The 24,865-nt window shown below is 41.8% G+C and overlaps 1 protein-coding gene across 2 annotated transcripts in view; it reads left to right on the top strand.

Annotated features, from left to right (window-relative positions):
* Positions 1–24,865, top strand: part of LY75 (lymphocyte antigen 75) — a 164,398-nt gene that overhangs the window by 52,410 nt on the left and 87,123 nt on the right. For both annotated transcript variants that reach the window (XM_056110351.1, XM_056110352.1), the window contains exons 17-23: positions 15,610–15,645; positions 16,506–16,681; positions 17,288–17,355; positions 17,794–17,873; positions 18,727–18,866; positions 22,387–22,492; positions 22,994–23,154. In XM_056110351.1, the coding sequence (XP_055966326.1) occupies positions 15,610–15,645; positions 16,506–16,681; positions 17,288–17,355; positions 17,794–17,873; positions 18,727–18,866; positions 22,387–22,492; positions 22,994–23,154 (767 nt within the window). The remainder of the gene's footprint in view (positions 1–15,609; positions 15,646–16,505; positions 16,682–17,287; positions 17,356–17,793; positions 17,874–18,726; positions 18,867–22,386; positions 22,493–22,993; positions 23,155–24,865) is intronic.

The following is a 24,865-nucleotide window of genomic DNA, read 5'->3' as shown; positions in this document are numbered from 1 at the left end:
TTTGAGAGGCCCCTCAAAGTAATTTCTGGGGCTCAAAGTTCAGTGAAATGGTCTGAGAGTGCAGTACTTCAAGGAAGAACTGCAAATTAACTGGGCCACTTTAGAAGTGCTGCATCCAGTAATATTTTTGATGATCATGTGTTGCCAGGTATTAAACCAGACGTTGACCATATGAGAATCATGTGCCTTAAGACTCATGCCATTGGGACTAGAGAGATAGCACAGTGGGTAGGGCATTTGCCTTGCACATGCGGCCGACCCAGGTTTGATTCCCAGCATCCCATATGGTCCCCCAAGCACCACCAGGAGTAATTCCTGAGTGAAGAGCCAGGAGTAAGCCCTGTGCATCACTGGGTATGACCCAAAAAGAAAAAAAAGATAAAAGACTCATGCTATTTCTCCAGCCCCTTTTTAAAAAATATTTTTGAGGAAATGTTTTACAACATTAAATATGTTTTTAGGACTAGAGGTTCCAAACCTTTCCTAAAGAAATTACACAACATGGCCACCCCAAAGTGGTCGTGTGAACTCCACTTTGCTCCCATACTCCTTTTCCGTAACCTCAGTGCCACAGTCAGAATCCAAGAATTTGCCCTTGCTTTGTTTCTTTATATTCCACCTATGAGTGAGATCATCTGGTGATTTTTTTTCATTTCTGATTTATTTCCCTCAGTATCAACTCCTCCTGTTCCGTCTATAGTATTAGATATGAAGACCTTACCTTTTCTTATAATTGGTTATCCCATTGTGTATCTATACCACTTAATCACTTAATCACTTAACTTCCCGTTAGTCGTCGATTTGCTCGAGCGGGCGCCAGTAACGTCTCCATTTGTCCCTGTCGCGTGCTAGTGTAGCCCAATGGCATCTCTTCGCTCCGGGAACATGGAGGGCCTCAAACCGATCATTCATGATCTTGACAAAGAAGTCTGACCATCTGGTAGGTGGGCGGCCACGCGGTCTCTTGACATCCCGTGGAATCCAATCAGTAACAGCTCTAGTCCAACGGTCGTCTTTAAATCTCATTACGTGACCAGCCCATCTGATTTTCGACACCTTGGCATATGAGACAGCGTCCCTGATCCTTGATCGTCAACGGATGTCAGAACTCCGGATTCGTTCTCTCATTTGAATGAAACGTGATATTCCAAGCATAGCTCTTTCTATTCTTCTTTGGGAGACCTGAATGGCGTTCTCATCTTGTTTGCGTAGGGCCCAGGTCTCTGAGGCATATGTTAATGCAGGAAGAACAGTGGAATCAAAGAGATGTGCCCGGAGCCGGAGGTTCTTCGTTCTCTTAGCTATTTCTTCGACGTTCTTGAAGGCATTCCAAGCCGCTCTCTTCCTCCTGCGCAGCTCGGGTGCCAGGTCATTTGTCATGTTGACCTCTCGACCTAGGTACACATAGCTGTTGCATTCGGAGATGGTCGTTCCATTGAGAGCGAATGGGGCGTCAGGAACAAGGCTGTTTCTCATAAACATTGTCTTCGTAAGATTCAGCTGTAGTCCTACCTTTCCACACTCATGGTCAAAGTCGGCCAGCATTTGTGCCACTTGGCTGATGTTTGGTGTTATTAAAACAATGTCATCAGCAAAGCGGAGGTGGTGTAGTTGCCGACCATCTATCTTCACTCCCATTCCTTCCCATTCCAGTCGCCGCATGATGTTCTCGAGGGTGGCACTGAAGAGTTTCGGTGAAATGGTATCACCCTGCCGCACCCCTCTCTTGACATCAACGATCACTTCTTTGTAGAATGGTGAGATCCTGGTAGTGAATCCGCAATACAGCTCACGGAGGATCCTGATGTATTGGGCTTGAATGCCCTGATTGGCTAGGGCTTCAATGACCGCTTCCGTCTCAACAGAATCAAAGGCCTTCTTTAAATCAATGAACGTTAAGCAGAGCGGCATCTTGAACTCCCGAGAAACCTCAATGAGCTTGGTTACCGTGTGGATATGGTCAATGGTGCTGAATCCTTTGCGGAACCCTGCTTGCTCGCATGGTTGTCCTTCATCTAGTGTTCTGCCAATCCTATTCAGGATGACTCGAGTGAACAGCTTGTAGATGACAGACAATAGGCAGATCGGGCGATAGTTGCCAATGTCATGGATGTCTCCCTTCTTGAACAGTAGTACGGTCCTGCTGGTTTTCCATTGGGACGGAACCTTGCATTCAGACAGGTAGCGAGTGAAGAGCCGAGCCAGTGTATTGATGAGTACTGACGGCAGGTTCTTCAGGTGTTCAGGTCTGACCTTCTCTGGGCCGGGTGCTGTTTGCTTCTTTACCAACGAAATGGCGTGTCGGATTTCGGAAGGGAGAACGTTAGGAACGACATACCCATCCTGTGGAATTTGGTATGTTGGCAAGTGGACATGGCTATCGAAGAGATTTGAGTAGAAGTCATGGATAATCTTCTCCATTGCCGTTCTGGAGGATGTGATGGATCCATCAGGATGTCGGAGGGCAGTCATCTTGGTCTTATAGTTGGCGAAGGACAGGCGGGCGTTACGAATACTTTTCCCGGCTTCTGCCGCATCTACCAGTACTTCTGCTCTTCTCTCTTTGAGGTCTTCCTTGATCGAATCTCTGCACTGCTTTGCAAGCTCGGACGTTAGCTTGCGGTTGCCTGAGGCATGCGCCAAACCACGCTGGCGAATTAGCTCAAGAGTTTTCCAAGATAGGCGACTTTTTGTGGCTATCTCTCTCTTGGCGTTCCTCGCACATTCATGGAGGTGCTGAACCAGTCGATCGTATTCCTCGTCAATGTTGTCAACAATGGCATCTTCCCATGTTGCCGCAATAGTACCAAAGAGTTCCCAGTTGGTGGTCATTCTGGGAGTCCTCTTTTTGAACTTTGCAGCCCTTTCTCCCCGCTCTGTGAAGTAGAATTTTGCACGAAGGAGACGGTGGTCCGATCCCGTTCGAAATTTTGGGACAACAGCGACATCAGTCAGGCAAAACCGTCGATTGAATATGATGTGGTCTATTTCGTTGTGGAATCGTCCACCGGGAGACTCCCATGTCCAGCGTTTAGATTCTGCCTTCTGGAACTGTGAGTTACCATGAATGGTCTTGGTCGACATGATGAACTCAGACAGTCTCTCACCCTGTTCGTTCCATTCTAGGCCATGGGTCCCGATGTGAAGTTCTTCAGCTGATCTTCTCGGTCCTATCTTGGCATTAAAATCACCCACAATGATCTTGTAGAAGGTGTGGTCTTCTTTATAGAACTTCTCTAGCTCCATGTAGAACTTCTCGATTTCTCTTTCATCATAATGAGATGTTGGTGCGTAGACAACGAAGATAGAAACTGCAGGCAGTGAGCCACATCTATTCAAATGTAAACGTCCGATTCGGGTTGTTAGGCATTCGAATGAATCAATGCTCTTGGCCAAGTTTGTGTTGACAAGGACACCGACGCCTCCAACACCTCTTTTATCGCATGTTCCGAGGAACAATTCTTCTCCAGTGTCGAAAACGGCATGGTGAGATTCGTGCCTTCTTGTCTCGGTCAGACCAATGATGTCGTACTTGATCATTCGCGCTTGTACCATCAGGTCCTCGATGGATGCATCTGATGCTAGCGTACGTGCATTGAAAGTAGACGATCATTTTTGTCTTCCTTCGTTGTGGCAGCCTAGGTCGGCCTTGAGATTTTGTCGGCCTCTCCTTTCTCATCCTTCTTAGTGCTGCCATGTCGGTGAAGCCTTCAGGGTCAGGTGAATGAGACCAGTTGTAGTTACTGGTTTTGGCATATCGAATACACAGCGGATAGCTTGCCAGGCTCTTCCGTGCAGGCGGAATACTCTCGGTAGCTTGCCAGTCTTTCCGAGAGGTATAGAGGCTTTTGGGGTGACCTCTAATCACCCTTGTAGGTGTTACCATATTTGAACCCTATCTATACCACATATTTTTTAATTGAATCACTGTAATATAGACCATCACAAAGCTATGCCTGATTAGGTTTCAGTCATACAATGTTCCAACACCTATCCCTCCACCAGTGTGCATTTCCCGCCACCAACGTCCCCAGTTTCCTTCCTGCCACGCCCTCTTCACCTGCCTCAGTGGCAGGAACCTTTCTTCTTTCTCTCTGTCCTTTTGTGAATTATGTTTGTAATACAGATGCTAAGAGGTGATTGTGTTTGTTCAGGGCATTCAGTATTTTTATTAGGAAAACACAGCTGGAGTAGTGTGGTTTTTTTTAAACTGGGTGACAGCTTTGGGGTACATACATGACTGACAGGGCTTCTGGAAGTAAGAGGGAGAGGGGAAGTAGCCCATTCTGACCCCCTAGAAAGCTTGGAGATTTCAGTCACAAAACCTGAATTTTCAGCATGTTACTACCGTGGTATATGGAGATGGTGGAGTCCGGCTGGAGACGTAGTGGCAATTTTGAATTGTGGGAGCAAGCAGCTGCTGGGGCATTTGTTTGGGCAGGCACCAGACTGACCCACCCCCCTCCAATCTATCCTTGTCTGTTCAGCCTTGCAGGGGTCCGAGATTAACTTTGGCTTCTGATCTCTTTTGAGATTTATTTATGGGTCTCTGGAATAAGGCCGATAAGTGAATTTGTATAGCTGAGCTGGAGGTGGTTTGTGGCCATGGCTCCCACGTACCTAACTTTTGGAGGCTTAATTTCTCAGAAAACTTGACCCCAAGTTGTAGGAGTCAGGCCAGAGGTACAGCAGTGATTTGGGGATATCCGAAAGCCTGAAGGCACCATCAGGCTGCTGATGCACTCGGCCCATGGGTTAGTTTGACCTGCTGCTGGCTGTGCACCCACCCCCATCCTGGGTCTCGACTATTGGCACTCAGGGAGGTTTTCCTTCATAATATGCTGTGGGTGGCACAGGCTGGTCCTGAGGAAGAAATGGTGGCAGAGCTGCTTTACCAGCAGCTGAGTCATGGGAACTGCAACGGGTTTTATTCTTGATTAAGCTTCTGGGCCCAGAGCGGACATCTGGCTGGCTGCAAGTTTCTGGGGCTCTTCATGACAGGTAATTGGGGTCCCCACATACTGTATCTATACCACGTCTTCTTGACCCACTCATCTGTTTTAGACTCTTGGATTGATTTTTTTTTGTCTTGGTTATTGTAAGTAAGTAGTGAAAAATGGCCGATATATATCTTTTAATATTGGTGATTTGGGGGCTGGAGAGATATACTGTGGGTAGGTAGGTCACTTGCCTTGTATGTGACCACACCGGTGGATTTGATCCCCGGCATCCCGGGATATACAGTTCCTCAAGCCTGCCAGGAGTGATTCCTAAGTGCAGAGCTAGAAGTAACCCCCGAGAAGGACTGAATGTGGACCCCAACAAAACAAAATTAGTGATTTTATAATATTTTGATAGATATGTAGGAGTGAAATTGGTAGATCTATTTTAATATTATGAGGGTCATTATACTGGATTGTCTGAGTTGGGGGGCTTGTTTGTTTGGGGGTTACGCCTGGTAGTTTTCAGGGCTATTCCTTTCTTTGAGCTCAGGGGACTATATTGGGTGCCAGGTATCAAATCCAGGTTGGCTTTGTGCAACACAGGTGCCTTACCTGCTATACTTTCACCCCAGCACCTCATGCTGTTTTTCACAAAGACTGGACCAGTTTGCATTCACACCAGCCATATATGAACGCTACTTTCTCTCAATAGTTTTACTAGCAGTTTTTCCATTATTTATGTTATAGATCAGCCTCACAGTTTTCTATATACTATCTCCTATAGTTTTTATCCCTGATAATCAGTGATAATCACATATTCTATATGCTTATTGGCCATCTGCATTTTTTCCTTTGGATATATGTCTATTAATTCTTCTCCCCTTTTATTAGTTGAATTTTTTTTGTGTGTGTGGTGTTTCATGAGTTCTTTCACAATCCTGGACACTAACCCCTTGTTGGATATTTGATGTGAAAATATTTTCTTCCTTTCTCTTGAATGTTTTTTGTTTGTTTGAACCACACCTGGTGGTGCACAGGGATTACTCCTCGTAGGACTCAGGGCACTGTGTGTGGTCCTAGGGATCAAAACCAGGCCAACCATATTTTAGACAAGTGTTCTACCTACTTTATTACCACTCTGGCCCCTCACTTGTATGGGTTTTTTTGTTTTGTTTTGTTTTAATGACAGTTTCTTTCTTTGTGTCTAATTTTTTTAGTTTGAAGTAGTTCCACATATTTATTTTTGCTATTGCTTTTCTTGCTGTTTTAATTGAGTTCCCAAAGACATTGCTAAGTCAACATTAAGAGTGGATATCCTGGGGGCTGGAGCAATAGCACAGTGGGTAGGGCATTTGCCTTGCACACAGCCAACCCAGGTTCCATTCCCAGCATCCCACATGGTCCCCTGAGCACCGCCAGGGGTGATTCCTGAGTGCAGAGCCAAGAGTAACCCCTGTGCATCACCAAGTGTGACCCAAAAAGCAAAAAAAGAAAAGAGTGGATTTTCTGCTTTCTTCTTTGTATTTCATTATTTTATGATTTCAGGTCTTATACCAAACAGTTTAATTGATTTTGAGTTATTTGTTTTACATGGTGTGAGAGAATGGTGTAGTTTTTTTCTTTTTTACTCTATCAAGTTTTCTCAACACCATTTGATGAAGAGACTTTCCCCATTTTATACATGATTGGTTCCTTCATGTAAATTGATTTATGGATTTATTAAATCCATTGATGTATGTATTTATTCTTGGGTTTTATTTCTATACCATATGCAGTGTGTTTATTTTTATTTCAGTAGTAGGATATAAGGTCCATCTCTCTCTCTTCTTTGCTTATGTGTATGAGGAGGTGGTTCTCAGGGCCCAGAACCCACTTAAAATGATCCTTGGCACACATATCACCAGGGTTATACCTAGCAGTACTTGGTGACTGCCAGGGCTATACTCTGTGCTGCTGAAGGGGCTTTGCAGTGAAGGGTTTGAACCACAGTCATGGGCTGCAGCAATAGCACAGCAGTAGGGTGTTTGCCTTGCATGCAGCTGAGCTGAGCTGGGTTCAATTCCTCCACCCCTCTTGGAGAGCCCGGCAAGCTACCAAGAGTATCTCCCCCGCACGGCAAGCCTGGCAAGCTCCCTGTGAGGTATTCGATATGCCTTACATAGTAACAACAAGCCTCACAATGAAGACGTTACTGGGCCCACTCCAGCAAATTGATGAACAACGGGAGGACAGTGCTACAGTGCTACATGCACTTACAAGGCATATTCAGCACAGTGGTAGGGCATTTGCCTTGCACGCAGCCAACATGGCCGACCCGAGTTCGATTCCTCCGCCCCTCGCAGAGAGCCCGGCAAGCTACCGAGAGTATTCGATATGCCAAACACAGTAACAACAAAGTCTCCAATGGAGACGTTACTGGGCCCGCTCGAGCAAATCAATGAACAATGGGAGGACAGTGACAGTGACAACCTTTTCTGACCATGGTCCCATTTGACCTTATTTCCTTCCTGTGGCCCTCTGCTATATTGGTTTGATGCTCCAGCCTCCTTTTATGTGATTTTACCTGTGACCTCTTGACTAAGAAGCACTGCCATATATATCACCATAGCCCAAAATCATGTTTTCTTCCATTTTTAGCTTGAAGGATTTTTTTCCATCTAATAATATGATCCTTCCCTTTTTTTTAAGTTACCATTTGCTTGTAGGATTATGTTTTAACCTTTTGCATTGAAATTATGTTTATCTTTAGAGCTCAAGTGAGTCTCCTAAGTTTGTCTTGAAAATTGGATTTTTTTTCTAATCTATCCAGTTATTCTATGCTTTTTAGGGGGAGGGAGATTCAGGCCATTCATGTTTAAGGAAATTGTTAGTATAGACATATTTACTGGGTCAAGAATCTGACGTAGGTGGTAGAGCATATGCCATTACAGTTTAGACCCTAGACACTCGTCCCCTGTATCTCTAGGTGTGTTAACCTCTGAGCACCATCAAGTTTGACCCCTACAACAGTAGAAAAAGGATTCACTGACATTTTTCTAGGTGTTTTCTGGGTTTGCATTTTGACTCTGTTCTTTTGTTTTCATATCCTCTTTCCTTATTTTGATGTCTCTCTTTTTTTGAAAAGTTTGTATTTCATTTTCTCTTTTGTTTTATTTGCTCTAAGTAGTTTTGTTTTCAGGTTGTCCTATAGTATAGTTATTGGTTTCTAAACTTATATCTATATTAAATTGAAGAAAGTTCATTTCAAGTTCATAAATCGCCATTGTTCCTTTCCTCTCCTCGTGCCATTCCCACCCCTTAGCATTTCTTTTAGGTATTATGCTACTTCTCAATTTTTTTTTATTTATAGAAGTCTTTTTATTAATTCTTTGTAAGGCTGATATAGTAGAGATGAACTCCTTTAATTATTGTTTGTATGAAACTGTTTATAGTCTCTGAGTCTTGGCCGCTGATGGGATTACACGGCGCCAGGGGGCCAGGTGGTGGGTGTGACCCCCGCCTACTGGAATTTGGAGGATCTGGGTGGAAGATGCTCGACTCCAATCTGAGTAGGCTTGGAGGTCTCGGCCCCGGAACCCGCGTGGCTTTGTCCACAGTGCTGAGACCACTCTCCGCACACATGAAGGTACTGGCAGAGGGACAAAGTCATGCGGGTTCCAGGGCCGAGACCTCCAAGCCTACTCGAATTGGAGTCGAGCATCTTCCACCCAGATCCTCCAAATTCCAGTAGGCGGGGGTCACACCCACCACCTGGCCCCCTGGCGCCGTGTAATCCCATCAGCGGCCAAGACTCAGAGACTATAAAATCCAGATCCCGGACGAGAACAGTGCAGTCTTTTGCCCCCGCGCCTGGGTGTCCCTCGCCGGGACCCCTTGGACAGAGCGGGTCGAGCTTTCCTCCCCGCCCCGACCGGGGCTCCGGCAGCCGAAGACCTCCAGGACCAGCCACCACCATGCTGAGACCACTCTCCGCACACATGAAGTTACTGGCAGAGGGACAAAGCCACGCGGGTTCCGGGGCCAAGACCTCCAAGCCTACTCGAATTGGAGTCGAGCATCTTCCACCCAGATCCTCCAAATTCCAGTAGGCGGGGGTCACACCCACCACCTGGCCCCCTGGCGCCGTGTAATCCCATCAGCGGCCAAGACTCAGAGACTATAAAATCCAGATCCCGGACGAGAACAGTGCAGTCTTTTGCCCCCGCGCCTGGGTGTCCCTCGCCGGGACCCCTTGGACAGAGCGGGTCGAGCTTTCCTCCCCACCCCGACCGGGGCTCCGGCAGCCGAAGACCTCCAGGACCAGCCACCACCATGCTGAGACCACTCTCCGCACACATGAAGGTACTGGCAGAGGGACAAAGCCACGCGGGTTCCGGGGCCAAGACCTCCAAGCCTACTCGAATTGGAGTCGAGCATCTTCCACCCAGATCCTCCAAATTCCAGTAGGCGGGGGTCACACCCACCACGTGGCCCCCTGGCGCCGTGTAATCCCATCAGCGGCCAAGACTCAGAGACTATAAAATCCAGATCCCGGACGAGAACAGTGCAGTCTTTTGCCCCCGCGCCTGGGTGTCCCTCGCCGGGACCCCTTGGACAGAGCGGGTCGAGCTTTCCTCCCCGCCCCGACCGGGGCTCCGGCAGCCGAAGACCTCCAGGACCAGCCACCACCATGCTGAGACCACTCTCCGCACACATGAAGGTACTGGCAGAGGGACAAAGCCACGCGGGTTCCGGGGCCAAGACCTCCAAGCCTACTCGAATTGGAGTCGAGCATCTTCCACCCAGATCCTCCAAATTCCAGTAGGCGGGGGTCACACCCACCACCTGGCCCCCTGGCGCCGTGTAATCCCATCAGCGGCCAAGACTCAGAGACTATAAAATCTAGATCCCGGAACCGCGCGGCCGCATTTGCGGCCGCGCGACATCTTATCAAAACTTTTCTTTATGACATGTTATTATCCCATTCCTACTTTGGACAAACTTGCAGGCTATCGAATGTAGCCTGCCCACAGGACAGAGTCTGGCAAACTCCCCGTGGCGTACCAAATATGCCAAATACCAGTAACAATGATGGGTCTCATTCTCCTAAAGAGCCGTGAATATAATCTCAGGGCTGGGATGAAAGAGACGTTACTGGGGCCTGCTCGAGGCAATCGACGATTAACAGGATGATGAAATGAAATGAAATGAAACTGTTTAGGGGAGGTGTCACACCCAGCATTGCTTAGAACTTACTCCTGGCTCTTCACTCAAGGATCACTCCTGATATGGGGTACCAGGGATCAAACTCAGATCAACTGCATGCAAGCCAAATGCACTGCCTCCTGTACTATCACCCCAGCCCCTAAAAAATAAAAAGCTTCTTTTTTTAAAAAAAAAAAAAAGCTTCTTATTGCTTCTTAAATCTGAATGAAAATCTAACTGGACAAAGAATGACTATCTGGAGGTCATTTTGATTTCCCACTTTGAATATGTTTTGAATATATCCTGTGATTTCTCCTGAGAAATGTGCTAAAAGCCGTATGGAACTTCCCTTATAAGTGAGTCTTGGCTTATCATTTTTTGCTTCTAGTTTTAGCTTTCCTTTTGGCTTTCATTTTTGTCACTTAATTATAATTTTTTGACTTTCATCCATTGACCTTATCTTGCTTGGAATTCTTTGAGCTAACTAGCTCTGGAAATTTGTTTTTTTCCCCAAGTTGGGGGATTTTCAGCTATTATTTTATCAAATAAGATTTCTATTCCTTTGCCTCTTTCCTAGAATTCATGTCATGTCATTCCTCTTGGTATGGTCCCTCCCATAAATCTTTTATTGTGTCTTCATCTTCAGATATTTTTAAAATTTTTTTTGGTCATTTTAGATGCTTTCTACTTCCTTCTTCTCCAGATTGCAGATTCAGTCCACAGCTTCATTAAATTGACTATTGAGCACCTCTGTTTTGTTTTTTAATCCAACTATTACTTCTTATTGTACATTATTATGACTATTGCTATGAATTGTTCTTATAGTAGTTGACTTGATTCTTTTATATTAGGTGTTTTCTCCAGGATTTTGTCTTGATCTATCAATTGAGTGAATTCTTCTGTTTTCTCCTTATGCTATATGTGCTATATGTTTTTATCTACTGATTAGGTTGAACATAGTTGCTTCCTAGTTTTGATGTAACAGTCATAAGTTAAAGTTGAAGATTTTAAAGCATTAGTTTAGGGTGTTTACCTTGGATGCTGGACTTTGAGTTATTCTATGAGAGGATGAAGTTTTATCATTACACAGAATGTCTGGAGCCCAAAAGACAGTACTAGGTGGGATCCAAAAACCCAGTCTACCAGATAGAGCCTGGAGAGGCAGGAATCAAGGGTTTTGATATCATAGAGCAGGGCTTCTTAAACTGTTTCCACTTGTGGCCTCTTTTCACCCCCAAAATTAAAAAATTTCAAACAGATTAATGCAACCAGAAATACCTAGGATTCATTATCAGTTGAGTTTGAGTTAATTTTGGGTCACTTTATGTTTGGAAACCTTTATCATTGCCAGCTTTTTTGCAGTGTCTTCACTCAGTCATGTAACTGTACTAGGGTTCCTCAGTTACAGAAGCTCAGCGATAGTCAATGACACCAGCTTCCCTGATGGTAATTGCTCTCTGCCTGAAATGAAGCTTGTGCAAAGTTTCAGTTACAGCCTGGATCTAGTCACAGCAGATCTCAGGGGAGTTTTCTCCTGAGACTCAAGCAGAACTGGGGTGCCATGGACTGAGTCCATAGACAATATCAGTGGTTGTTCGCATTCTTAGTTTGAGGCAGGATGCTCAGCAGCCTGTCAAGTCCAGACATGAGAGGCTGGTATTATTTGGGTCCAGGGGAGCTTAGCTGGAAGCCAAAATAGAACTCTGGCTAGTGCCAAAGCCCAGCAATTTCGAATGCCAGCTCCTCTGTTTACCATGGGTGGGGCAACCCCAGAAGTCTTCAGAGACCAGACAGGGTTGGGATAAGTATCAAGAATGGCTAATTGACATTGGTGCTTTCCTCTTTTATCTTGGAAAAATTTGTATAGAAGATAGAATCTAACTCAGAGAGATTTGTTCTTGAAATAAAAGATTATTTAACTAAAAAACAGAGATAGCAGAAAGAAACATTTTGATTTTATGGAAAATGCAGAGAAATAGAGAAATGTAAGTTTGGTAAGAATGAAGCAAGAGTCAAGAAATCAAATTTGAAGGGTGCTGGGGATATGGTTCAGGTGACAGAGCACATTTCTAGCATGTGCCTGCCTCCCCTCCTGAGTTCTGCAGAGTGTGGCTCCCACGCACCCTTTGTAGTGGATACTGAACCCAAGTTTGCATGCTTGTCACTAGGAAGGTCAGTGTTCAAGAGATGCAAATTAATGTGAGAAAAATAGGTTTATTTTAGTGCTGGTAAGGCAAGAAGATGGTCTACTTGTCCCAAAAAGCCATCTTGCTCTCAGTCTGGGTTAGTGGCTTTTATAGGACTGACTGGTAAAGGTATGTTTGCAGAAAATTATGAAAAGTGGGTCAGTGAGAGGATCAAGTCTGATAAGGTTCAGGAAATCTTTTCAGAGGTCCCAGTATTGGCTGTTCCCCAGGGGAGAGGAGGGGCTGATATTCAGTGTGATAAGCTTCAAGAGGGTTCTCAGAGGACCATTTGCTCTTCCTTCCCTGCATTCATACTGGGCCTGGCTCAGCTTCAAATGCACAATGCTTAAGAACATCTTGCAGTGTTGGGAGATAGGACAAGAGCCATGAAAGTGGGAGTGAGAAATCAGAAGAAATAAATTTGAGTTTTGTTTTTTATTTTTGTTTTGGGGTCACTCCTTGCTGTGCTCAGGGCTTATTTCTGGCTTTGTGCTTAGGGATCCATGAGAAGCCCCAGATCAAACCTGACTCAGCCGCAAGAAAAGCAAGAGCCTTACCCACTGTACTGTCTTTCTAGCCCAGAAGAGAAATATTTGGTGGTGCAGAATAGAGTCTTTAAGGCTTGCTTGCTGACATGTGACCTCTACTGGGAAAATAAAGAAATTAAAAAATTGACACTAACTCTACAAATTGGAATTTTCAGTGAACTCCAGAACTGCTGATATTAATAAGTTTGGACAATGTCTCTGATTAGAAACACTGGAGATGCTCTCACTGCTCCTCAGAATTTGCTTGTATGCAACAGCACCATTGTTCCCTCCACAGTGTATCTCAATGGTAGCTGCCACTTCCCTCCTGTTTGAGTGGTGGGTGGATCCAGGAATTTGCATTAGGGCAACTTTTGATATGACATACCAACAGTACCAAGGAAGTATTACAAAGAGCATGTGGTTTTTTGGTTTATTTTCTTTTCTGTGTGTTTGTTGTCTATGTGTGTGTGTGGTGTCAGAGATTATACATAGGTCATTAATTTCTATTTCAAACAAAACAGAAGAGAATTGACTACTTAGAAAAGATAAACCAGTTAGCCAAATAAATAAAAATCTTCTAAATAATTGCACTTTCTTTCTACCCATGAAGAAACAGAATTAGAAACTAAAGAATTTACCATCTCAGACTATTTGCAATTATTTGAAGTAATCAACTATTGCCAAATCCAAGATTGAAATGTTTTGTTAACTTCCCTTTGATAGTCCCTAAGGTGCAATATGGCACTTTCACCTAGTTGAGTGTTTTCTGATTATAGACCAGTCGAAGTCCACTATAATGTTCTGGATTAACTTGTTTTTGTAAAGAAATATTTCTCTTTAATTATCTGGATCATCAGGTCTTTTCTCTGGCTCATGCTTTTTTGGTAAATACTTGATTCAGCTGACTCTAATTAGCCCTGTATTATCTTAAAAAATATTTAATAACCTAAGCATATTTAGTAACCCTAACTACTAGAAATATATACTTTAAAAATATTTCAGTTGAGGAAGCAATGTCAATAAAAATCTCATAAAAATATTTTGTTGTCATTTTTGTCTGTGGTTTGGTCGAGTGATCAAATCCAGAACCTCCCACATGCAAGGGAAATATTTTATTGAGCCACATAACTTCATAAAAATGTATTTGGGGGAGTTACTTATAATGTTATTACCTAAACAAAATTTTAAATATTGTATAACTTGCTGCCTTGTACATAATATTTATTTCTAATCATGTGTAAAAAAAAAACACCTTGAATTCTGTTTTTCTCACCACTTAAAAGGAATTTAGAAGTTAAATGACTGGAGAGATAATGCAGCGGGCTGAGCATTTGCCTTGCACATGTCTGATTTAGGTTTGATCCCTGGCACTCAATATAGTCACCCAAGTCCTGCTAGGAGTGATCCCAGAGTCAGGAATAAGCTCTAATGGCTGCCAGTATGGGAAGAAAGGGAGGCAGGAAAGAAGGAAGGAAGAGAAGAAGGGAGAGAGGAAAAGGCAGTTTCCAATATTTGACATCTCCCAGTATTTGGGATTCTAAAGTTTTTTGGAGAGGGGCACACCTGGAAAAGTTACTTACTCTTGGAAAATTAACGATGCTTAGGGGATCATATGTTGTTCCAGAATCAAATCTGGGTCAGGTAGCCTTCATGCAAGGCAAGCACCTGACCCACTCTTGTTATCTCAGTTCCAGAAATCTAGTTTTAACTTATTTAAACATTGTTGATGAAGATTTCATTATGTAGAGAACTTGCTTACAAAAAAGAAACTAAAGATGTTGAATACATAGGCAGGCCTCTGAGTATTGTCTTTCCTGTGCATTAGACCCTGATATGACAACAACATTTAAAGCAGTGTTTTACTCTATAATTCCTAAGGTTAATAAAATTGTTTAATTTCAAAATGGTGTGCTGTGGACAACTAGAGTAGGCAGAGAAACAGCATCCCAAGAGGAACTGCTGTGCATGGAACTTGCAGGTGTTTCCTAGGGATCGTCTTTGATCATTACACTGCCTTTGTGAGTTAGGTAGTAGAGTGTCATTTTTTATAGACTAGAAGGTGGAGACTCATGAAGTTAAGCAAGCAGGAACATGCAGGCACTCACATAGCCAACCTCAAAACCTTTAATTCTGGAGGAGGTACCATACTTCCTCTTTCTATATTCAGGACTCCTAGGGGATTTTTATTATTTTTCTGCCAATTTTGTCTCTCACTTCTCAAAAAATATACTATAAATCATTACATATCATTTCCAGTAATGCCCTGGGATTCAGTAAACTCTACCCATGCAGGTCCATAGAACAGTTATTTGAGAATTTCATTATAGGGCTTGAAATAATCCTTGAATAAATTCATCCTATAATGATTATTACGTTGGTGCATGTTTCTATATAGTGTTTGCAATATTATTACTTAAGACTTCTATGCTATGAGGTGGATAACTACTAGTAATATTTTACTAATGTTTAACTGACTGCCTGACTGAGGCCACTTTAGCATGACTCCACAAACTGTACCTCATAGTGTTTCACTAATAAAAAAGGGGGGAAAAATCCTTTAAAAATAAAAAAAATAAAATAAAAAATAAGAGAAATGTGGCTTTTTAATGCAAAAACAAAAAAAGTCAAAATGAAGCCATTGTAAAAAGAAAAGAAATGGTCTGACCAAAAATACACAAACCTTAGTAATGCTTAGGTTGTTTTGAGTTACATTAAAGCCCCACTTAGAGTCTGCCTCTTAAGCTCTTGTTTTCTTTCTTATTACAGGTCAAACTCCTAAAACACCAGACTGGTATAATCCAGGTGAGTGAAGAACATTAAAATTTAGTCAAAGCTACTTTTACCTTTCAATAATGCTTTCAGCTAATTGTTGAAGCCCAGGACTACATCCAGGATTTTTCTGTCATTTCTTCAGTGAGATGAAATCTCCCCAGGCAGAACTGATTGGTTTTTATGGGATAAGGCTAAATTTATCTTTATGTATCAAATCATGATTCAGGAATTCTTGGTTCTTCCAAGATACCCTCCCCTTGCTAGAGAAGTCAGTCATTTAAATTATTTATCAGTAGTTTTAAACATTAAATCCATGCTTGTAGGATGCAGTTTGGATTGCAGAGTTGTAATTTTTTTTTCTTTTTTATTAGTGAAACAACATGAGGTACAGTTGTAGATTTACAAATTTTGTGCTTGGATCTCGGTCATACCACGATCAAATACCCATCCCTCCACCAGTGCCCATTTTCCACCACCAGGATAATATCCCTCCCCCCCATCCTCCCATCCCCCCATCCCCCCCTGCCACTGTGGCAGGGCATTCCCCCCTGTTCTCTCTCTCCTCCTGGGCGCTGTGATCAGCCAAAAAGGCATTGAGTGGCGAACATGTTCAGTCCAGTCTACTTTCAACCTGCATCTCCCCTCCTGGGAGGATCCTCCAAACACCCTCCACTTGGCGTTCCCCTCTCCATCTGAATTGTCCTTTCCCCTAGAATACCCAGCTGGCCTCTAAGTTATGGAGTAATTCTCCTGGTGTTGTGGGTATTAATCTCATATTTTATTATTTTATATCCCCCAGATGAATGCTATCTTTCTATGTCTATCCCTCTCTTTCTGACTCATTTCGCTTAGCATCAGAGTTGTAATTTTGATACTCTTCTTTTCTTTAGAACGTGCTGGAATTCATGGACCTCCAGTCATAATAGAAGGGAGTGAATATTGGTTTGTTGCTGAGCCTCAATTAAACTATGAAGAAGCTGTCCTGTATTGTGCTGGCAATCACAGCTCTCTGGCTACTTTAACATCTTTTACAGATCTAAAAGCCATCAAAAACAAAATAGCAAATGTAATTTAAAAGAACTTATTTTAAAATATTTTTATTTTTATATTTGTTCTATTAAAATGTTTTAAATCTCTTATAAAATCTGCAAAAGTATGTGTTCTTCTAAGGTAAAATTTGCCTCACAATATTTAGATTCATCATTTTGTGTTAGGAAAGTTAAATATAATGGCTTAATGTTTAAAACAGTCAAGAAAAAATATGCAGATCAGTTTAAAAAGTTAGCATAGATAATATATTTAAAAAGTTAGCATAGATAATACATAGATATGTATTCTATGAATTTATAGTTAACTTTAGTTTCTATTGATAACTGCAAAATAACTTTTTGGAGAAAAAAATATTTTTTTAAATTTGTTTCAATAAGACATGATTTATGATTAATGTATGCCCATAATTACAGCAATTGTATTTTCTGTATGCAAAATGGAGTCTGTGAATATGCAAAAGTTTTCAGTCTACCATTTCAGTGAAAGTATCTGGTTTGTATAAATTGGAGACTGCAGTAATGGAATGGCAGGACATTTTAGTGAATTAGTGGGAGATATTTCAATCAAAACTCTCCTAGAAAATTGAGCACATATAAGAATGGGTGTTTGGTTTGTTTTTCAGATATCTGGTGAAGAACAGAAGTGGTGGTTGAGAACTATTGAACAGTCTGTAGATCATCGTTTCTTCCAGTAGGTGCCATCATGGATTCTACCGTGCAAAGTCAGCATATAAGAGAAACACTTTTAGTTCCCTTGCTTTAGGAAAGAAAGATAGTACTGCCATAGGGTATTTGCCTTGCACACAGCTGACCAGGGTAAAATCCCCAGCATCCCATATGGTTCACTGAGCATAAACAGGAGTGATTCCTGAATACAGAGCCAGGAATAACTCCTGAGCACCACAGGTTGTGGCCCTCCTCCTCAAAGAAAATTCCCCTGCCAAATAGATTACAGTTTATAATGAGTCTTTAACATCAATCTATGAACTGTATAAACTTCAGAAACCAAGTCCCTTTACATATTAGCATTAAAAAATATTGGTGTAAAATAAGGGCCTAGAGTTAAAATTACAGTGCAAAGTAGAATGTAACTACCTTATGAGTTGTCACATCTCTCATTTTCTTTCAGCTCACGATATCCATGGCATCACTTTCATGCAATGTTTGAAGAGGAGTGCTTTTCCATAGCTGCCAAGTCCTGGATGAGTGGTAAACTTAATACCAAATCCTTTCATGTTGATTATGTAATAGTGAATTTCAGATTCAGTTACTAGCTTACTCTTGTTTTTCTTTTGATTATATGTTTGATAGCTTCATCTTGCTCTGATTTATTGCTAATGATAGTTAAATTCCAAATGCAAATATAGGTGCTTTACTGAGATAGTTTTACTTCCTTTATCTTAAAGCGGTTACTTAAAAATAAACTTAGCATTTTCATAATTGATATGCATAGAGACATAGATACAAAGAAACAGGCAGCAATTCAAAATGTAACTCAACTCCCTTTCCTCCTTGTTAGCCTTCTCCTTCAGCTCTCTTCCTATTTCCTGCTATTAGAAGCTGAGATGACTGGTCATTAGCCCAAATGTGTGCATTTTTGTAGGCAATATTGTTATGCTGGGCTGCAGCAATAGCACAGTGGTAGGGCATTTGCCTTGCGCACAGCCAGCCCGGCCAGCCGAGTCAGGTTCGATTCCTCTGCCCCTCTCGGAGAGCCCGGCAAGCTACAGAGAGTATCTTGCCCGCACGGCAAAGCCTTGCAAGTTACCCGTGACGTATTCAATATGCCAAACACAGTAACAACAAGTCTTAAAATGGAGACGTTACTGGTGCCCACTCGAGCAAATCGATGAACAATGGGAGGACAGTGACAGTGATTGTTATGCTATAAGCCTACTAATGTGAATGATAATAGAATACAAAAGTGACCATGATAAAAATGAATAAATTTGAACCATTTGGGAAATATTGATTTAAGGTAGATTTCTTTACTACGGGGTTGTTTTCAAAATGTGCTGAATTGAAAAATATCACCTCAGTAATCCTGCTTTTAATTTTTCAGATTTAAATAAATTAACAGACTGTGGTACCAAGTTGCCCTTCATCTGTGAAAAATATAATGTTTCCTCATTAGAGAAATACAGTCCAGATTCTGCAGCTAAAATAAAATGCTCTGGTGATTGGATTCCTTTTCAGAATAAGGTAAAAAGAGAATTACTACATTGTGCCGCTAATAATCATTTTCATTATGATTGTATCACCTGTGACAGAATTGCAGCACATCAGATAAACTTCAAAACGATAGATTCTGCACGTATTTCAGTTTCTCATCTGATTCTCTGCATTGCTAGAAACAAGTTAACTTCATGTTAGCGTGTAAAAATGTTTTTTTTAAAAAATTTTTAAAATTTGTTTTGACTCACTGTGAATTACAGTTATTCATGAATTTTAGGCATACAGTGTTCCATTCCATCACCAACCCATTCACCACTATCCACTTCCCTCCTCCAATGACCCCAATTTCCCTCCAATCCCCTGTGCCTGGGTCTGTGGCAGGCACCTGTTTTCTTTTTTCTTTTACAATCTGTGGTTTATAATACTGTTACTGATAAGATATCATGCAAATTGCTTTAGTGTTCCCTTTCCTGTCTTATTCTCTTCTTACTGGCCTTCTCCCATCCCCCAGTAGAAGTCTTCCTGCTAAAGATCAGTTCTCATGTTCTCTGTTTCTATTTCCATTGGTAACTTGTTCTTATTCTATTATTGCTATATAATAGATAATATAAAATTATATACTATTGTTGCTATATTCTATTCTATTGGTGCTGACACTTAAGGTCCACTGGAGATGATTTATCAGTAAACTTTACTTTCTACATTAAGTAGTCATGGTGCCTTCGTTGCATTATTTTCTGACTAATATATTTACTAATGAGAAAAATAAATAGTACCCACCTATTAGATCAGCATTTCCAAAATTATTTTTGGAAGCTGCACATATGCCAGCAAGGTGTTAATTGCTGATCTTTTCTCCAAAGAGGGATTTATGATAAAATAGACTTGGAAAGTGCTGTTTTCTGTCTGTCTCATTGAAGATTAATAGACTGGGATTAGTTTGCAAGTCTCACAATGTCTTTATAATGAGGTTTTATGTCTGAAAAACATCTATTGTAAAGTTTTATTACTAAAGGTATAACATCTAAGTCATTTAACGTCAACGATATTCTGAAAGGAAAAACAAGAGCCAGAGCAATAGTATAGCAGGAAGAGCATTTGGCTTTGCATGCAGGCAACTTGGGTTTGATCCCCAGCATCCCTTATGGTCTCCTGAACCTTGCCAGGAGTAATCCCTGAAGAGAGAGAGAAATAATTCCTGAGCACTACTGGATGTGACTTAAAATAAAGAAATAAAAAGAAATTTCCAGCGAGAAATGGCACAGAAGCTGACTCACTGGCTTACAAAGTACCCAGGACAAGTATGAGATCCTAAACTTAATACTTGGTGGAACAAGTGTGTGCTAAGATGATCCTGACCACCACACAGTCTAAGGGTCCCAGTAAGGAAGCTTTTTAAAAAACAACAACATGGAAAGTAGACTATGGACTGAACATGTTTGCCACTCAATGCCTCTTTTGCAGACCACAACACCCAAAAGGAGAGAGAGAACAAAAGGGAATGCCCTGCCACAGAGGCAGGGTGGGATGGGGGGGGGAGGTAGGAGGGATATTATCCATGGTGGTGGAAAGTGGGCACTGATGGAGGGATGGGCATTTGATCATTGTATAATCGAAACCCAAGCACAAAAAATTGTAAATCTACAAACGTACTTCATGGTGTTTCACTAATAAAAAGAAAAAAAAAAAACATGGGGGTATGGTGCCACCAGTAGGTCGGTCATTCTGTACCTGTGAGGTGAGTGTATCAGCAGACTGATGGCAATGTCAGACTTTCAGATACCCCAAAATTGCTGCTGTGCCTTTGGCCAGATCCCAAAAACTCGGGGCAAAGTTTACCAAGAAAGTAAACTGCCAAAAGTTAGGTATGTGGGAGACACACCCACAAGCCACCTCCAGCTCAGCTATATAATTGGAGGCATGGCCTCTCTGGTTCCTGATCGAACTGCTAAATAGCCATGATCCCAGAGACTCAGAAGTGAATCTCAGAACCCAAAGGCTTTTGGCAGAAATGCGTCCTGTTCCTGTAGTAGGTTACTGGCGCTGGGCCACTCCAGGTGGAATAGGTTTAGTGCCTTGGCCTGTTCCCCCTGGCGGCCTGGTGACCACCATCCTACAGAGGCCACAGGACAGTCAGGTTTGGACCTGCAGTGACGAGACACACAGGGCCTCAGCACATGGGGGTGGAGCCGATTCTTTCTCCCCATCCCAACGAGACCCCGAGTCGCCTCCTACAAATGGCTTCTCTGGCTCCTGATCAAGCTGATTAATGGCCATGATACCGGAGACTCAGAAACAAATCTTGAAACCCAGTGGCTTTTGGCAGAAGTGCATCTGGAATGGATACAAGGTGGCCGCCAGCTCAGAGCTTATTGGAAAGCCAGGTATGAACCGGCGGTGAAGGGGCAACTGCAGCTCATGGAAATGGGGACGGTAACGACTCATCCTTCAAGCCCTATCGATGTCATGAGTTGCCCCCCACGAGCAGCTGTCTGGCACGGCGGCCATGACTCCAGAGGCAAAAGGACTTAGTCTAGAGCCCAGCAGCTTGCAGAAGAAAAGTGAATGGACCATGCATTAAACTATGGCGCCATGCCTCCCCAGGAGGGAAAGGGTGTTGCTCCTTTCCACCTTTTTCCCCCCTGGCAGCAAGGTGGCCGCCGCCTCAGAGCTTATAGGAAAGTCAGGTACAAGACTGGAAAACTGCAGTCTCATGGTAAGGGGGGGCGGTACCAACACATCCTTCACACCCTACCAAGATCACGAGTTACCCCCCACGGGCGGCTCTCCGGCATGGCCATAACACCAGACACACAGAAACCAATCTCGAAATTATCTGGCTCTTTGCAGAAATCCAAAGTCGTGGCTGCGTGACATTACATGATTCTCATAACCAGCTATAGAAAACAAAATATTTCACAATGCCTTTTCAACAATTCTGAATGTTTTGTCGGAAATTCTAAGCTATAATGATGCATCTTTTGTTGAAATAATGAATGTAATCAATGTAGAGAAAAGCTAAGTAGAAATCATCTGCCTCACAGGCATTTGTAGGGGTGGGAGTGGGGTATACTGGGGTTCTTAGTGGTGAAAAATGAGTACTGGTGAAGGAAAAGGTGTTTGATCATTGTATGACTGAGAATTAAACCTGAAAGCTTAGTAACTTTTCCCACAGTGATTCAATAAATAAATATAAAAAGAAAAAAATAAATACAATTAAAAAAAATAAAGGTGGAGTTCATGCCCAATTCAATCAGCTAATCAGTGGCTGAATAAATAGCAGTTCTCCTAAATAAATAAATAAATAAATTTTTTTAAAATGCTGCCATTATCTAACTTTATAGGTAAAGTTATTTGACTTTCTGTGAAATATTTAGCATATAGTATAAAAATAATTTGACAACTAGAGTTTAGTTATTTGAGAGGATAGACCTATATTCACTGTATAAATTTCCATGTCACATTCTGAAAAATAATACACTCCAACAAAGTTGTAAGCTTTTCTGTGTTGCATTCTTAAGCTTTAATATATGTTCTTTGTTTGCAGTGTTTTCTAAAGATCAAACCCAAGACTTTGACATTTACTCAAGCAAGTGATGTTTGCCAGTCGTATGGTGGGACCCTTCCTTCAGTGTTGAGCCAGAGAGAGCAAGGTAGCAGTGTCATTTGGGAAACATGTTTTATTCTGGTCTGGGGACCAAGTTAGTTGGAGGCACTGTGTAAAATTAACATAAAAATAACCTTATTAAACTACTTATTACAGAGTAGAAAAATGCAATCTTGTTAGAAAAGCAGGAGTTATATATTCAGTGACATTTTTAATAAATAAATTAATTTGAGTAAGTCAGTGCTTCCAAAACGCCTTCATTTTCTCTCTCATGTGCTATATAGAGAAAATAATATGTGAACTACATAAAAAGAAAACCTTTAAACTGTAAGATCAACTAGTGATTACCAGAAGGGAAGAGAGAAAGAGGGTGGATAAACTGGGACAAAGGGGACAACTGTATAGCAGAGGGTGTAATTTGATTATTATTATTTGATTATTAGTGATTATTTGATTATTACTGATGAAATTAGTAATTTTCATCAATGCACACTTGAGTCTCATGTAATATTCTAATCCACTGTTTTTTAAAATATCTTTCTGAAAGATTTTATTACACACTTACTTCCTGGTATGGAAACAACTTTATGGATTGGTTTGCGCTGGACTGCTTATGAAAAGATAAACAGATGGACAGATAATCAAGAGCTAACATACAGTAACTTTAACCCGTTATTGGTTGGTCGGTGGCTGAAACTACCAACAAATGTAAGTGTTTATGAATCAGTACTCCAGATATCTCTGTAGAGTACCCAAGGCTTCCACAAGTCATTGGATTAAGAACAAGGTCCTATTTTATGAGTATATTAGTGGTTGCCAGAGACTAAGAAGGATGGAAGCATTGGGGATGAGGGTTAAAGGGGATGGGGTTTCAGGTTTTGGGGGGTGTGGTGAATATGTTCTAAAATTGATTGCAGTTAATGGTTTCATAACTCTGCAAACACACTAAAACCATGGAATGTATGCCTTCTGGGTGAATTACATCATATATGAATTAAATCTCAATAACTCAACCTTAGGAGGAAAAGATAGAATAGCAACCAGATTCCTCCAGTCTTTAGATATTTCCATGTTTTTATTAATAGAAGCATCAGTCTCCACAGCACTCATCTCACAGTGTTATATAATCATCAAGTAAGTTTATATATTTTGCAAAGAAAAGCTCATTGCTCAACATTTAAGGATTATCAGGAGCTGTCAATTCTTCTGTCTCCTGAGGCAAAAAAAGGTGCAAAATTGGTCAGCAATGATCATTTTTCCGTAAGAACTAAATGAAAAGGTATGGTTTTATATTAATTGTGGTTGTCCTATATCATGATATTGCAGTCCTCCATACTTGCTGAATACCAGCAACCTTTTGTACAAAAGGCAAAGATTAAGAAATTAACATTAAAATCAAAATGAAAAATATATAGTACACAGAAATTAACTTATATTCCTGATAGTGTTACTTTGCTCATTGTTGATGGCTAAAAGAACTCTGACTCATATATAATTACATACAGATTAACAAACAAAATAATATTTATTTATAGAAAACTTGTGGGCCAGCGAGCTAGTACAGGAGGAAAGGTGTTTGCTTTTCTTATGGCTGACCCGTATTCATTCCCTGATACTTCATATGGTCCTCAGACCACTACAAGGAATGATCTCTGAGCACAAAACCAGAAGTAAGACTTGTATACCACTGAATGTGGTCCAAAACTTCTCCCCCACCACCCAAAGTAGAAAATTTGTGAGTTATAGAAGAGTGATCACAATAAAGAAAAGTATCTTATTCTCCCTGATTCCATATGCTATACTTAGGCTAGCAGCTTTTCTCATTTTGACAGGGGCTTCCCCAGTAGTACTTGTGGACCTAGAGTCCACTTCCCGGTGATATAGCCCAGCAGTGAGGAACCACAGGGTGCCACCAGGATTGAACCCAGTGGTCTTGGAGGGGCAATCATTCAGAACCCAGGATTGGGCCATAGGTCATGAGCTCCACCCCTTGGAGTACTCTCTCTCTCCTCTCTCTCTCTCTCCTCTCTCTCTCTCTGTCTCTCACTCTATCTCTCTCCTCCCCTCTATCTCTCCCCACCCCCTCCCCCGCATCCTTAGCTCCAAAACTTTTAACCATGCCTCACAGAAATACAGGTAAGTCACTGTCCAGTTCACAGATAAATATATAAATAAATAAATTGAGGGTTAGAGAGATAGTATAGCAGGTAGTATATTGCCTTTCATGTGACTGACCTGGGTCCAATCCCCAATTATATACATACATATACATATATATTTACATATATATTTATATAATGTTGAATTAAAACAAGAGTTTCAGGAAACACCACTTAGCCTTACAACTTATACACACTAATATTTTCTTTCTGTTCCACTCTCGTCTAGCCTAACCTGTTCTCTTTAGTCTAGCATAGTC

The sequence above is a fragment of the Sorex fumeus genome, unplaced genomic scaffold (genome assembly GCF_029834395.1).
Source record: "Sorex fumeus unplaced genomic scaffold, SorFum_2.1 ptg000009l, whole genome shotgun sequence".
NCBI classification, from domain to species: domain Eukaryota; kingdom Metazoa; phylum Chordata; class Mammalia; order Eulipotyphla; family Soricidae; genus Sorex; species Sorex fumeus.
This window is presented reverse-complemented; position numbering and strand designations above follow the sequence as displayed.